This window comes from Momordica charantia (genome assembly GCF_013281855.1).
Source record: "Momordica charantia cultivar OHB3-1 chromosome 9 unlocalized genomic scaffold, Mcharantia_2.0 BLBB01000009.1, whole genome shotgun sequence".
Classification (NCBI taxonomy): domain Eukaryota; kingdom Viridiplantae; phylum Streptophyta; class Magnoliopsida; order Cucurbitales; family Cucurbitaceae; genus Momordica; species Momordica charantia.
Genome location: NW_028275167.1, coordinates 11,541,065 through 11,556,172, shown reverse-complemented (window position 1 = coordinate 11,556,172; position 15,108 = coordinate 11,541,065). Strand labels below are relative to the sequence as shown.

Here is a 15,108-nt window from a genome sequence, read left to right as displayed (position 1 = left end):
GAAAACAAGACCAAAAAGAAAATATCAGCCTCCAAACAAAGCAAATGGAGAGCACAAGAGAGTTCTCAAAGCTACCTCCTTGATAACTATAACACAGGCCCTGCAAAAGAGAACCCATGGGAGGGCTTTTTTCTCATCTATTTTGGTTCATGGATTATCTTTTGAAGGGTCTGCAATATTGTTTCTTCCTTTTTTCGCGGCCCTATTTCTTTTAAGATTTGCAATTATTTTCAGAGCTCTTTATTTTCTTTTTTTCTTTTTCCTCTCACTTTTTGGGAGTTTGTTTCCTTTGTTTTTCCGTTCCATTTTTTCAGTGAGATGTTCGTATCTTGTTTAAAGAAAAAGGACGAGGAAATATCTTTTTTTCCTTTTCCAAGGCTGAATTAACTACATCAACAGCCATCAATTCATCAGAATTTAAATCTTCAAACCTGCCCTTTCTTCTTCTTGAGCAAGGGACAAGTGGCTTGTGAACCAACAACTAAATTCGAGGGAGATGCATGATCAGCTATTGCCACAATATCCGCAGCTGCATTAAAACATCTAGTTGGAACCCATCAACTACTGACTTAAGGAACTTTTCATGCAAGGAAACTAAAACAACTTCCAAATTACTTTCTCAACTAGCTCTTCATGCAAAGCATCTTTTACATTCTTTTCATGCAAAGAATTTTCAATAACTTCTTTTTCCAGATGCTCGTCATTAAAAACAACAGCCCTATTAAGTGCAATGCCGAGCTCAACAAATGGATTAAAAACCTCAAGGCCATCAAGAATGTTAGTCAAATCTGGATGAAGGGTATAAGACAGATCATTAACGACTTATCACCCAACTTCTTACCAAAATTTGTCATAAAAAAGGGAGCCATGGAAAAAAAAACCGTTCATCTTCCTTCACTTCCTGGGCATGCGAAAAATCCAAAAGATTGCAAAGCCAATTTGAATTCATGATATTAAAAAATTCAGGTCTGAAAGAGGATGCACAGCCAACTAAAGGAGAGATTTGGACCACCATATCACCAGGATGGATTCATGAACAACTTCTTCTGGAATGAACCCACATTGATTCTTCTTCACTTTAACAGAAGCTTCAAAATAATTCAACAAATCAATTTTTTCCAAAGAAATACTAATGAGCCCACCTACATTTTACTAGTGGCTTCGAAGTGTTCCTTGTTCCACAAAGAAAGAGGCAAATTCTTCATTTTAGTCCGGCCTCCAAAGCTTCTAACCCACTCGGCCCTACCATCTTAGCACAAGGGAAACTGGAACTTGAGTCTTATGACTTGCAAGTACGATGTAGTTGAATCGTGAGCACAATTTCCATCAACTCTCTCACGTATATGGGTTTCAAATGCAATTGTTCAAGCAGCACCTAACTGAAATAGGCTTGAGGTTGATGATTTTGCATTAAGACAACACCTAGCCTTAAACCTAAGGCATCAATTTCAACTCCTAATGGAGCTAGAAAATTTGAGAGGGCAGGCCAACACCGAAAATAGTTCCCCATAGCATATTTCAATCTCTTGAAGGCACTCACCGCTTCCTCAATCCAATTTTAAAAAGTCCAGGTTTTATCGTTCCTATCATTCGATAAGCATAGGGGTTTTAAAATGATACAAATTCTCTTCTTTCTGTTGTGCTCAGTGAAAGAAGAATGCACTTTTTTTATAATTTTTTAATTTTTCTTTTTTCGGCAAACCAGAAACTTTTTCTTTTCCAACACTCAACTGCCCAATAATTAGTTAACTGCTATCAATGAATAACAGGGAGGGGAATGTAAAAAATAACAGAAAAATAGACCTGGAGTTGTCGAAATTTTAGCAGATAAACATTGGACTCTGCATATTGGGGATTACTCTCTGCAAATCTGAAGAAAACAAAAGTAAACTTCAAAATGTCACACTCAACTAACTTAAGTAAAGCAATGACCTAATTTAAGCACTTACAATATGCAATCATCAAGCCTTTTCAGCATGGGAAGAAAGTTTTCATTTCCAACACTCATGTTTGGTGAATAAAAGATGGCGGTGATCTGCAAACAATTTGCAAACGTTAAGGTATGTACAAACAATTTGCAAACGTTAAGGTATGTAATTTCAAACGAATTATCCATTATCAAGGATGGAAAAATTTCAAAAATGTAGGCAGTAATTACGTAAAACTGAATGCTAATTGCTAGGTTATATTTGTAGAGAACAAGCAATAGATTGCAAACACATCACCAAAAATAGGTTATAACGAAGCTACTGATTTTATCAATCAAATGGGAGAGTAAGATGGCTTCACTCCTACCTGCACTGAGGATAAAAGTGTGGGATCTTGAAAAAGGTGAGAACTTCTTGGTTAAGTCATTGACCAATTTCCTTTTAGCAGATAACCATGTGCTAAATGAAGCTAGTACTAAAAACAAATTGGAAGAGGACACGCTGGTCCAAAAAAGTCTGAAGTCTTAATATGGACACTGGCTTGGGGGGAATTAAACACCAATAATATGGGTTGAGGAGGACCAACACGTTCTCCCTGCCCTAACTGGTGAGTGATGTATAATGACCATGAAGAAAATCATAACCATAGCCACCTTTTTCTTCAATTCAATTTTACAAATACGCTTTTGGAGTAAGATTTTCAATATTTTCAGTATTCCTTAGAGTTTACCACACATTGGAAAGAAATTTCTGGAGCAAGTTTTTTTCTCTCATAGTGGAAAAGAGGAGCAGGAATTCTTTAGGGAAAATATAAATAGAGATTTCGTTGATGTTTTTGACCTTATAATTTTTTATAACTAATAGGTGCCATTTTCTATCAAAATGATCCATCAAAACTAAAATAAAAGAAAAAGAATTTACTAAATGGTCAGAGAAACTGAATAATAGTACAACATTCATATTGAAATTCTTATGTCAAAAGCCAAACCTTACATTCTCCAACTCATCAAAATAGTTGAGCTTATTGCGAAGTGCTTCAGCAAACTCAATTAGTCTCTGCTTCTCCATTACCTATAATGAAGAAAACGACTTAACAAAACAAGATAAATTCGTACTAAGTTTCAATTTATAAAGTTTCAGATGACAAAGTTGCTGATCATTCAAACACATAATAGTACATACAATAATTTTTCATATACAAAGAACATTATTATAAAGAACATTTCGTTAAGAATATACACATACACCAAAAGGATGTACAGATTATACCAAATACAAGGAAATAATTCAATAGCAAAGCCATAGATTGTAGTTCCCGAACAAAAACTCTAAAAGAAAATGCATGCTCTCCCCTTAGCACCAAACAGGGAAAAGAAATTTAACACAAGCACTCCATTCTCTCTCATTTTTTTTCGTTTTGGTAAGAGGAAACGATGATCATTACATTTGAGACAAAATGAAGGATTGCATTTGGTTTGAGAAGGATCATTATTTTGTTGAAGAGATGTTTAATAAAGCCCTGTTGCCTCTGTATTTATCTCATCTGGTGCCGTATTTTGTTGATTTGTTGCAAAGTCCAGGTCAAGCATAGACAATTCGGGAACATGTAGAATCCGTAAAAAATGATTCAAGGTTGAATGTTGAATGTGTTGTTTGCCAACTTCTGGGGGAAAGGAGAATCAAGATTGCAGCTGGTTATGGCAAAAGCGGATGGGTAGCTTTTTGGGATATGATGAAGGTCTGTCTAACAAGACCTAAATATTAATCACAACAGCTCAGTTCAGGGATTAAGCTGGTAGAAACCTTCTCGAATCCAGTTTTGATGAGGGAGAAATCTTAGCAGCGTTAAAACTTCTTGGGAAAAATAAAGCCCCAGGCCCTGATGGCTATACTATAGAATTTTTTCTCAAGTTCTGGAACATTCTTAAAACTGATTTCATCCGTTTGTTCCAGGAATTCTACCAAAATGGTCACATCAATTCTTGCTTGAAGGAAAATTTCATTTGTCTTATCCCTAAGAAAGATAAAGCATCCAGGGTCAAAGATTTTAGGCCTATAAGCGTTATAACATCAGTTTACAAGGTGCTATCAAAAGTCCTTATCGAGAGACTTAAAAAAGTTATGCCTTCTACCATCTCCTTAAATCAAAGCGCCTTCATAGAAGGAAGGCAAATTTTAGACCCCATACTTATTTCCAATGAATTGGTTGAAGAATACAAGCGGCTAAAGAAGAAAGGATGGATTTTAAAATTAGACCTTGAAAAGGCTTTTGACATGATTGATTGGGAATTTCTTGAAATCATCCTCAAACAGAAAGGTTTTGGGTCAAGATGGATAAAGTGGATTATGGGATGCGTCAGAGGAACTAAATTCTCCATCTTCATCAATGGTAGACCTTGGGGACGAATTTCTGCATCAAGAGGGTTAAGGCAAGGAGATCCCCTTTCTCCCTTCCTTTTCCTCTTGGTAAGTGATGTGGTGAGTAGTTTGCTGGAAAATGCCTATGAAAAGCAACTTATAGAAGGCTTCATTGTGGGTCAGAGGAAAGTGCACATCTCCCACCTCCAATTTTCAGATGACACCTTACTTTTTTCAACTGATGATGATAGTAAGCTGCACTCCTTGCTAAATCCAATTGAGCTTTTCATATGGCTTTCAGGCCTCAAGGTAAATTGGGATGAGTCTTCTGTATGTGGAATCAATATAGATCTTCAGAGGATAAACCTTTTGGCAGCTAGGTTAAATTGTAAAGCGGTCTCTCTTCCCTTCTCATATCTCGGTTTGCCACTCGGAGGGAATCCAAAATCAAACTTTTTTTGGCAGCCTGTCCAAGAAAAAATAGCGAAAAAATTATCAAGTTGGAGTCGTTTTCAACTTTCCAGAGGAGGCCGACTTACTCTTTGCAGTGCAGTACTTAGTAATATTGCAATTTACTTCAGGTCTGTTTTTCAGCTACCCTCATCAGTTAGTAAGAGTCTTGAATGCTCTTTGCGGAATTTTTTTTGGAGGGGCAATTCTGAAGGCAAAATCAAGCATTTGGTGCGCTGGGATGTGACTTCCCTTCCTCTTTGTGATGGTGGCTTAGGTTTTCGGAATTTCAAGCAGAGAAATCATGCCTTCTTGCTAAATGGGGTTGGAGATTCACTCAAGAGATTGACTCTCTGTGGCGTATTGTGATAGCAGGCATCTATGGTATGGATTCTTTCAATTGGCACTCTTTGGAAAGGAAAAATAATAGTTCTCGATGCCCTTGGACTAATATTTCCAAATGTTGGAGAAAATCACAGCATCTTTCCTCCTTCAAGGTAAGCTCCAATCCCCAACCCACCGTAAGCCTTTGGCAGGGAAGTATGTTCCCAACTCACTAGATGCCTCTGAGGGTGTTGACCGTAGCCGCTCCAAAAGAAATTTCTAACAATTTTCTCCAATTCTGAGATCACTTTTTTCATACAACGGTATGCTGTTAAAACACTGAAAGAGCCATAGTGAGCTTACCTCCCTTGGAAAGCATAAGATTTTTCCAATTTTCGAGTTTAGCCCTGAACTTCTCTACAATTTTATCCCAAAAGGAAGCTTTTTTGAAATTTCCTCCTAGAGGAACCCCCAGATAATTAATAGGAAGCACCTCTGCTTTACAACCAAAAATAGCAGCTTGCTCAAGAATAACCTCCTTTTCCACATTAATTCCCACCAAGGCTGTCTTCTCAAGATTGAGAGAAAGACCAGATCCCATCATGAAGATAGCTAGGAAAGTCCACCACCTTTCTAAGTTGTCATCACCATCTGGACAGAAAATGATAGTATCATCGGCATATTGAAGGTGTGTGAGTGTCACCCTATTGTGGCCTATCCTAGAGCTACTTAGGAATCTTCTTTCGCAACAAAAATGGATGGACCGGCTAAGTGAGTCTCCAATAATAGTGAAAAGGAAAGGAGAAAGGGGATCTCCTTGCCTAATCCCCCTTCTCGCTTTAATTTTCCCTCTCGGTTTCCCGTTGACAATGATGGAGAAATTGGTCGATGTAAGACAGCCTCTAATCCACATTCTCCACCTATTTCCAAAGCCTTTGTTCCTCAAGATCGCGTCAAGATAACCCCAATCAACCTTGTCATAAGCCTTTTCTAGGTCAAGCTTTAACAAGAAGCCTCTTTTTTTCTTATCTTTCCAATCCCCAACGACCTCCGAAGCAACCATAATAGCATCAAGAATCTGCCTTCCCTCCACGAAAGCCGCCTGAGAGTCATCAATGATAACAGGGAGGACTTTTTTGAGTCTTTCAGCCAAGACCTTACATATTATTTTGTACAAGGAGGTGACCAAGCTAATAGGCCTGTATTCACAAACTCTATTAGCCTTTAGTTTCTTTGAGATGAGGCATATATAGGTCTCATTGGTCTTGTTGTTGATAATTCCATTTTCAAAAAAATCTTGGAACATCTCTACTATGTTTGTCTTCAAGATGAAGTTTTTTAAAAAAATTCATTCGACATACCGTCAGGACCTGGAGATTTCAAGTTTCCTAGGCTTTGAATTGCTTTCCGGATCTCCTCCTCTTTAAAAGGTTCCTCCAACCATCTACTCCACTGACCGGTGAGGGGGGCCCATTGAATACCCTCCAAAGTGAATCTCAAGCCCTCCGTAGTAGCATACAGCCTTTCAAAAAACTTCACGACTTCCTGCTCTATATCCTCATCAGTAATGAGCAAATTCCCATGACCATCCTCTAACGATGAAACTTAGTTCCTGTTTTTTCTTGTCGAAGCCCATTGATGAAAGAAATGCGTATTTTCATCTCCTTGCATAAGCCATTGTTGCTTACATTTCTAAGACCATAGTTTAAACTCCTTAAAAACCATCTCCGATAGCTGAAGTCTCAAGGCTCTCCTTTTGGTGTTCAAATCAGCATCTAGGTGCCCCCTCTCCTCAGCCTTGTCTATCTCATCTATTTGCATCTGGCACTATTTTTTCTCGCAATCCACCCTGCCAAAAACTTCTCTATTCCACTTGATCAAATGTCCCTTTAGAATTTTTAAAGGTTCCATGAAAGCATAACCCGACCATCCCCTAGGAGAAGCCTCCATCCACCACTGTTTAATTTTTTCCAGAAAATCCGGATGGTCCATCCACATGTTCTCAAACCGGAAAGGGGTTGGACCCTATTTATGAGAACCAAAACTGAGTAAAAGGGGATAATGATCGGAAGTCGTTCGAGATATCCTATTTAACATAACATCTTTAAAGGCCATATTCCAATCTTGGGAGATGAGGAATCTATCAATTCTAGTGGCAGACGGGGAATTCCTACGACACGACCAAGTAAACTGACCGTTCTTCATTGGAATATCTACCAAATCAAGCTCAACAATTAAGTCATTGAAGAGCCTATACTCTTAGTTATCCTGCCTCCTCTTGGCTTCTCCGAAGTCCATCGAGTTACATTAAAGTCACCCCCTAAACACCAACAGCCAACACAGAATTATGAAAGAGCAGCTAATTCATTCCAGTAATTTTCTCTACCGTGAGGGGTGGCAGGGCCATACACACCTGAAATCCAACCCTTAAAGATGTTATTATAACAAAAATCAACAGTTACAGAGAAGTTACAGAGAACTCACCTATCAGGGAATCAGCCACTGTGATTTTGTCTTCTTTCCACATCATCAAAATACCACCGGCCGTCCCCTCTGCATCCAAAGAAGACCACCCAATCCGTCTAGAGCTCCAAATTGATTTAATGAGCCTTCTGTCTATAGAGGAAAGTTTCGACTCCTAAAGGATGACTAGGTCCGGATCATTCTTCTTCAAAACTTCTTTAACCAAGGCCCTTTTGGGTAGAGCACCCAACCCCCGAACGTTCCAAGAAAGAATCTTCATAAACAAACTTCATTCTCCTGGGTACTATCATCTACTTCTAAATCAGCTTCCTTCTCCCAAGTTCTAAGGAGATTTGTAACTTCTCTAGACACTTTCTTAGTCTGGGAGTTCCCTTTGTAGGCCGAATTAGCCTTCGAAGGAATGGGTCTTATGCACATGTTATGCTTTTTTAAATACCGAACCATCCTCTTAGAGAAAGGAAAGTGACATTTTTCCCCTACTTCCATGCTTTGTGGCTCTTCTATTTGTTGCACATCTAACGAGGGAGCCAAGAGAGTCTGCCCCCACCTCTTTTCTAATAATGATTTCCATACCATTCTGCCTGATTTCTTCCTCAGGTTGCTCTAACACTTCCTCTTCTAGAAATAAATTATTTAAATCCTCTGAAAAGGTTGCCTCCAAAGGCTCGTCCCCTTCATTTCTTTCATCTGCACCTTTCTCCTCATAAAAGGAACTCGCCGGGCTGGAACAAGAAAAGTCAGAGGCTACCTCGACTTCCTTCCCTTTTCCATCTAAACCATTTTCGAAATCCGCAGCAGGACTTCCCTTTCCGGTTGAGCATATGATACCTTTTTTTTGTAAGGATTCTAACCTCTTTTTTTTTTGTTAAAAGAAACTCCCTTTCCTCTACAATCCCGCCCTTGTACAGAGATGGAAGGAGCCTTCAACTTTTGATTTGTCATATCAGTTGTGGGTCTCGAGGTCTGCCCAAAAGTTGGCTGAACCTCTGTTTTTTCGGGAAACCCTACCATACTATCACAAAAAGGTGAAAGACAAATACCTGCCTCCATGGGCCCCAATGGTTGACTTTGGGTAACTTCTGGGTATCTAATAATAACCATTGGTGGACTCAGACAACCATCTTTGACCCTCCAAAGATCCACTGGACAAACTCTTTCGCCTCCCCTTTCACTGTAGAAAGCTGCCACCGACTCTGGCAAGAAAGAACCATGGATTCCGGCAACTTTTCCAATCAACAAATCTGCATCTTGGAAGGTGCTAACCTAAGCTATAAAAATCTGATCTTTGTCAAAGAGTTTAACCTCAGCAAGAACAAAACCACAATAGTTACCTTTTATCTTAATGACCACTTCAAAACAATCAGTAAGCATGGCATTTTTACTTGCATAGTTGCATATTCAATGAAGCCACCTAAACAGTCTCCCACTGCTTTGAAAGTCGCTAGGCTCCATAAAAGGAGAGGAATGTTCCTGATTTTTACCCATCCACCGTAAGAAGGAACTACATTAATGCGGCCATGTTTTTTAGCATCCCATCTCTCCATTTTCAGAGTAAGAGGTCCAAAGGTAATCCAACCTTTATTCAAAGCTAGAAGTCTCGCCAGCTCACTCGATTTGCACTTTAAAAGAGCTTTGTCCAGTTGAAAAGCATTGATGATAAATCTTTCTTCTAATTGATTCTGTAAAATTTCTAGAATCCAACCCCAATCATCATGGAAATCTCGTCGTGTCACTACTATAGTTTCTTCCCAGTTTAAAGCTCTGACTTCTCCATCTTCTCCTTTTTCTGTTGTCTCAACCTTTCCTTCGCTTTTACCCTTCAAAAGCTGTTCTTTTTTGTTTCTAATAACCTCTGCATAAGATTTCACCTTCTTCAAACCCTGTACCTGGTAATCCTCCTCCACCGGGTTCACAAAACTTATAAGCATTTCCCTAAAAGCTATCCAGCCTTTAAAATCTTCGTCTGAAGGAACAACCAAATTTCTCTTTCCTCCATTTACTTGCACTTTCGTTAACTCCACCAAACAACCTCTTCTATTTGAGATCTTTTGGAGCCAGATGAAGCCACCATTGCAGTCCACCTACCGAAAGAACTTATGAGTCTGAGGGGCAAAGAGCAGGTCCTGAAGGTTATCCACCATCCAGACAACAACCACTTCTTCGACTGAGACAGAGAAGAATCTCTTACTATGTTTTTCCGTTATCATGAAAAACCACCCTCTTTTCTCCGGGTCGAGACTGCAACCAAAGGTCTTGTTTTCAATTCTGACTGACCTATTCCTCGATCCCATTTGTGAGAAGAGACAATAGCAAAAGTCTAAGCACTGGCCGGAACATGGTCGGAGGACGGAGTACAGGGAGATGGAAGAAGGTCCATCTAAAATCTTTTCACAGGACACTTACATTATCTATTAGTTTTATGAACTTGTAGCTTTACTATCTCATTTGAGATCAGTGTCCATTACTGTGGGAGAAGATAAATTACTTTGGAATCTTGAGGCCTCAAAGAGTCAGTAAACTCCTAATACTCCCATCTTACAAAAGGGACCCCTCTTCCAAAGGCTTTATTCTCGGGTCTTTGGAAATCTTCTTGCCCAAAAAAAGGTTAATATTCATTCTTGGATTCTACTAAATGGGCATTTGAATACAGCAGAAACTTTGCAAAGAAAGATGGCCAACTTCCAGTTACAGCCCTCAGTCTGTTGCCTTATTTATTCTAACAGTGAGACACAAGATCATATCTTCTTCCATTGCCCTTTTGCATCAAGCTGCTGGTCAGCTCTTTTCCAGCTGTTTAATTTGTCTTGGGTCTTCTCGGTCAACACCAAAAGCAACATCCAGCAGCTATTCTTTTATACTTTCTCCCTCCCGAAGGCCCAATCTCTTTGGGTTAATGCTATCAAAGCCATTATTTCAGAGTTATGGTTTGAAAGGAACCAACGTATTTTCCATGACAAGAAGAAAGACCGTTTCAAATGTTTCGAGCTTACCAAATTTAAAGCCTCCCAATGGTGTGCCTTCTCGAATTTATTCTCAAGCTATTCTCATCCACCATCTACAGCAATTGGGAAGCTTTTCTTTCTCTTTAGACTCTGTAGTTTACTTTTATCTCTTTTTCACTCCTCTTGGGGTTTGTATCTTTGAGCATTGTATGGTTTTTTCATTAATCAATGGAAAAATCTCGTTTCTTGTTCAAAAAAAAGAAAACGAAAAAGAGAAGAGAATAGTGGGAAAAAAAAGAAAGAGGAGTCTTTTGGTTCTAAGAATAACCAATTAAGCTTTTTCAACGTTTTTTGTTGGATTATTTACCAAGGAAAGCTGAATACAAGCTCCCCTTGTCCGCTCTTCTTCCTTTTGTTTGTTTCCTTTGCACGACAAGTGGGGAAGATATTGATCATCTCTTCGTCCATTGTCCTTTTACAGTCAATTGCTGGAGAATTCTTCTTTGTCAGTTCAATATGGAGTATGTTTTTTATCAAAGGGCCATTGATAATGTTTTTCAGCTTCTTAGCGGGCCTATTCATGCTTCTTCAGCATTTAGATTTTTATGGATTAACGTTGTCCAAGCATTATTATCCGAGTTATGGTTTGAGCAGAATTCAGGATTGTTGAGGACAAGCATCGGTCTTTTTTTTTTTTTGAAATCCGTGTGTCCAGGCCAACTCCTCGACTAATCACGGGCCAACCGCCTGGCCCTACTACATTTGGTTAACAAGGTAACTCGTAGGATATTAAATCCTAGGTAAGTGGCCACCATGGGTTGAACTTATTCCCTCTAAATCCTTTGCTATTTACATTGGCCCTCATTGATCACTTGAATCATCCCATGATGGTTGACAAGCATCGGTCTTTTATGGAGTGCTTTTCTTCAGCTCAGTTTAAAGCTTCCCATTGGTGTTCTCTAATTGATTCATTCTCACATTATTCTCCTAATCTTATCAACGCTGATCGGGGAGTGTTTCTTAATTCTAAGTAGATACATTTTTCGTCTTTTGTCTTTTGAGTTTTGTTTCCGGTTTTTTGTAGCTTTCTTTCTTTCACTCTTTCAAGAGTTTGTTTTCTTGAACATTTGTATTATCTTTTTATTAACTCAATGAGAAGTTGTTCTTGTTCAAAAATAAAAGAAGCTTTTAATCCATTTTCCCACCTATTTTTTGTTGGTTTAGGAAGATGAAAAGTCTTTCTATGCTCTTGCTTCTCTTATTTAAAGAAAGGGGTCTTTTGGTTTTGAAGAGGTCATATTTCTCATATTTTATCAAGGGGATACTCTTGGTTTTTGGGTTTAAAGGCAAAGCATCTCTACCCGCCCAAAAAGTCCTTAAACGTTCTCTACTCTATAATGTTTCCTCACCGCCCTTCCTCTGTTTCTTCTTTGGGATTCTCTTATAATGAACAGCAGCTTGAATTTCTAAAGGAGTTAGAAAAAGCGCTAAAGAATGTGGTTTATTGTGAATAAGATCGTTTGAGAAGAAATATGGAACTGCTTTCTGAATGAAAGTTGGAGTATGAATCACTTTTTTGCAAATTTCAGAATCCTTCGACTTGTTTTTAATCTGATTATCAAATATGATGGTTGTTTGCCTCTTGGCTATCGATGCTCTCAAAAGTTGTTGGCAGCTTTCTTCCTAGTCTGAAGGATCCACTTAAGCTTATTTGTCTCGCCATCGTCTCACAACCAAGCCTGGTGATTTTTATTGTTTGTTTCTTCTGTATTCTAGTTTTTCCTTTCGATGTTCTCGTTTACTTTTCTTTTAGCTACTTTCACTCCGGGAGTTTGTATCTTGAAACATTGTATTTCTTTTCATTATTTCAATGAGAAGTTCATATCTTGTTCTAATAAAACATCATAAAATGGTAGAGGTCAATTCATACCAGTCTATCACATGCATCATGAAGCGTTCTAGTCTTTGTTGCCACAGCCTGATGTTGCAATTGCAGTTCGTCAAATAAGTCCAGTGTATCATCTACCTAAATGAAATAAAGCAAAGAAGGTTGGATAATTTCATTAATTCATCAAACTCGAACCTATGCATTATTAATCCAAAAAAAAATCTTCAAATAGAATCAAAGATAAATTAGACCATTACATACATTGTCAAAGATTTTCGATAAATCTATTGAAATGTGATCATTTCAATTGGAAGTTTTTGAATACAAGGAACATAGTTAGCACAATGCTGACTCTCTTAAAAATAACTTTCCTTCCTAAGAATAGTCCAACATAGTTTAAAGATATAACTCAACCATCTAACTAAGTAGTGCTAAATGGGACATAAATAATGTCTTACGATTTGTGAACTCAATAAGTTAGAATTTGTTCCCATTAAGAGAAAATTTTAAAATACTTGTCCTTGATTTTACACCATTTGAAGAAATGAGTCTACTTGTCATGAATGGACAAGGGCTAAACCACTCCATTAGAAATAATAGGAGATAAGTGCGATAGAAGATGGAAAGGAGGAGAGAACATGAGTGAGGCAAAGTAGAGCATTGCTGCTTTTTCTCTTCCCCATCTCCTTTCTACATGTTTGGTTCTTGGGTACTATAATCAGTTTTTGGTAATGTATATGGGCCCTAAACAGGCTACTCAACTGGCATTTCCTAGAAATTATCATCTCACTGCTAAGTTGGCCAAGCAGGAATGTGACAAAACAATGGATGGATTATGGATTTCAACCCGTCTGGTGGACGAGGAGTTGGGTGGCTAAGGAGATTTCATCTCCAAGTTCAACAAATGTTTTTTTTAAATATCTGTGAGTGTCCGGACCAGCTTACGCACACCTCGACTTGTCTCATGGGACAACCACTTGACCCTACAACATTTGGTGCCGGGAAACACATAGGAATTACTAATTCCTAAGGTAGGTGGACATCATGGGATTTGAACCCATTCCCTCTTAATTAATCCTAGCCCCTTTGGAGCAATGAGTTACCTATGATGGTTACAAATGTTTTTTTTTTTTAACAAGAAACAAAACTTTTCATTGAAAATATGAAAAGAGAGCAAATTGCTCGAGGATACAAGACTCCCAATGGAAGCGAAAAGAAAGAGAAAAGAACCACATCGAACAGAAGTTATGAAAAAAGAAACAAAAAAAATAAAAACAGATTTTGCAAAAAAGGTTAAGAAACAAATTGCAATGAATAAAGACGTGATCCACTGTCTCCTCTTCCTTAAAACAAAAAACACAAACCGAAGGGGACAAAGCCCAATTTGGACATTTTCTTTGCAGCCTTTCATGCGTGTTGCGTGCTCTATGAACTAAAGTCCAAAGTAAGACTTTAACCTTCTTGGGAATTCCATACTTCCAAATGAGAGATATGAGGGGCAGTTTCAGCTTTGGAGTAATTTCAAAAAAAACTTCTAAAGGCAGACTTCGTTGTAAAAAGGCCAGAAGAATCAATAGTCCATATGGTTCTGTCTGCTCCCTCCCCTATGGGCATCGTATAAAGCCTCGATAAAATACCCATCCAGCTATTCATCTCTCAGTCAAGGAGACCCCTTCTTAATCCCAAATCCAAATCTTGTTGGTCCTCCCTCCAACATTCTGCCACAGTAGCATTCTGTTAAGAAGACAGCCTATAAATATCAGGGAATTCTTGGGCTAACGTCTCATTTCCTGCCCATTTATCTTGCCAAAATCTGATTCTGTCCCCGTGGTTCGCTTTAGAGGACAAGAAGTTCAAGAAGAGTTAGCTGTTCTTGGCAATGTCAAACCAAGGCTTTCCTGAAGCTGCTCCTTTGGGTTTTTTTGTCAACCACCCGAAAGGATCGACTCCGTAAATGCTTACTATAACTCTCCTCCACAAAGCATTATTCTCCTGCGTAAATCTCCACAGCCACTTAAGGAGCAAAGCGTTGCTGCGTTGCTGGAAAGCTCCAATGCCCAAGCCATCCATCTTCAGGGGAAGGGAAGTAATATCCCATTTAACTAGGTTTCGATGAGGATGGGAGCTGCCTCCTTTCCAGAAGAAATCCCTCACCAACTTATCAAGATCTTTAGTTATTCCAGCCGGGGCTTTTAAAAGAGATAGGTAATAAATCGGCAAACTGTTCAACACCGACTGAGCTAACGTCAATCCGTCCCCTTTTGACAGAATAAGTTTTTGCCATTTTTCTGCCTTCATTCTGACTTTTTCCACCAAAGGCCTCCAAAAGGCTAAAGCCTTAAAATTTCCCCCGAGGGGAATACCTAAGTAGGAGAAAGGGAGAGCTTCTACTCTGCACCCAATCTTCTTTGCCTTTGCTTCTGTCTTATTAGCAGAAGTGTTAATACCAATAAGGGCAGTCTTGTCAAGATTGATGGATAAACCTGAGGCCTGCAGGAACAAGGCTACCACAATCCACCATTTCTCCAAGTTTCCATTACCAGCAGGGCAAAAAAGCAATGTATACTGTAAGCCAACGTGAAAAAGAGACCCCAAGCCCTCGCCAACTGGGCTGCCACTTAGGGGCTTTATGAACTTTCTTTCTGTAGGAAACAATTTCATTGATGTACGAAATTTTTTGAACAAGAAACAACTTTTCATTTATTGATAAAAAGGAGAAATGTTCAAAGATACA

General features: G+C 38.7%; 1 protein-coding gene across 2 annotated transcripts in view; it reads right to left on the bottom strand.

Annotated features, from left to right (window-relative positions):
- LOC111025573 (sec34-like family protein) overlaps window positions 1–15,108 on the bottom strand; it is a 64,739-nt gene that overhangs the window by 37,248 nt on the left and 12,383 nt on the right. For both annotated transcript variants that reach the window (XM_088117532.1, XM_088117533.1), the window contains 4 exons: window positions 12,417–12,512; window positions 2,922–2,999; window positions 1,950–2,035; window positions 1,804–1,870 (listed from right to left, as the gene is read on the bottom strand). In XM_088117532.1, coding sequence (XP_087973658.1) covers window positions 1,804–1,870; window positions 1,950–2,035; window positions 2,922–2,999; window positions 12,417–12,512 — 327 coding nt within the window. The remainder of the gene's footprint in view (window positions 1–1,803; window positions 1,871–1,949; window positions 2,036–2,921; window positions 3,000–12,416; window positions 12,513–15,108) is intronic.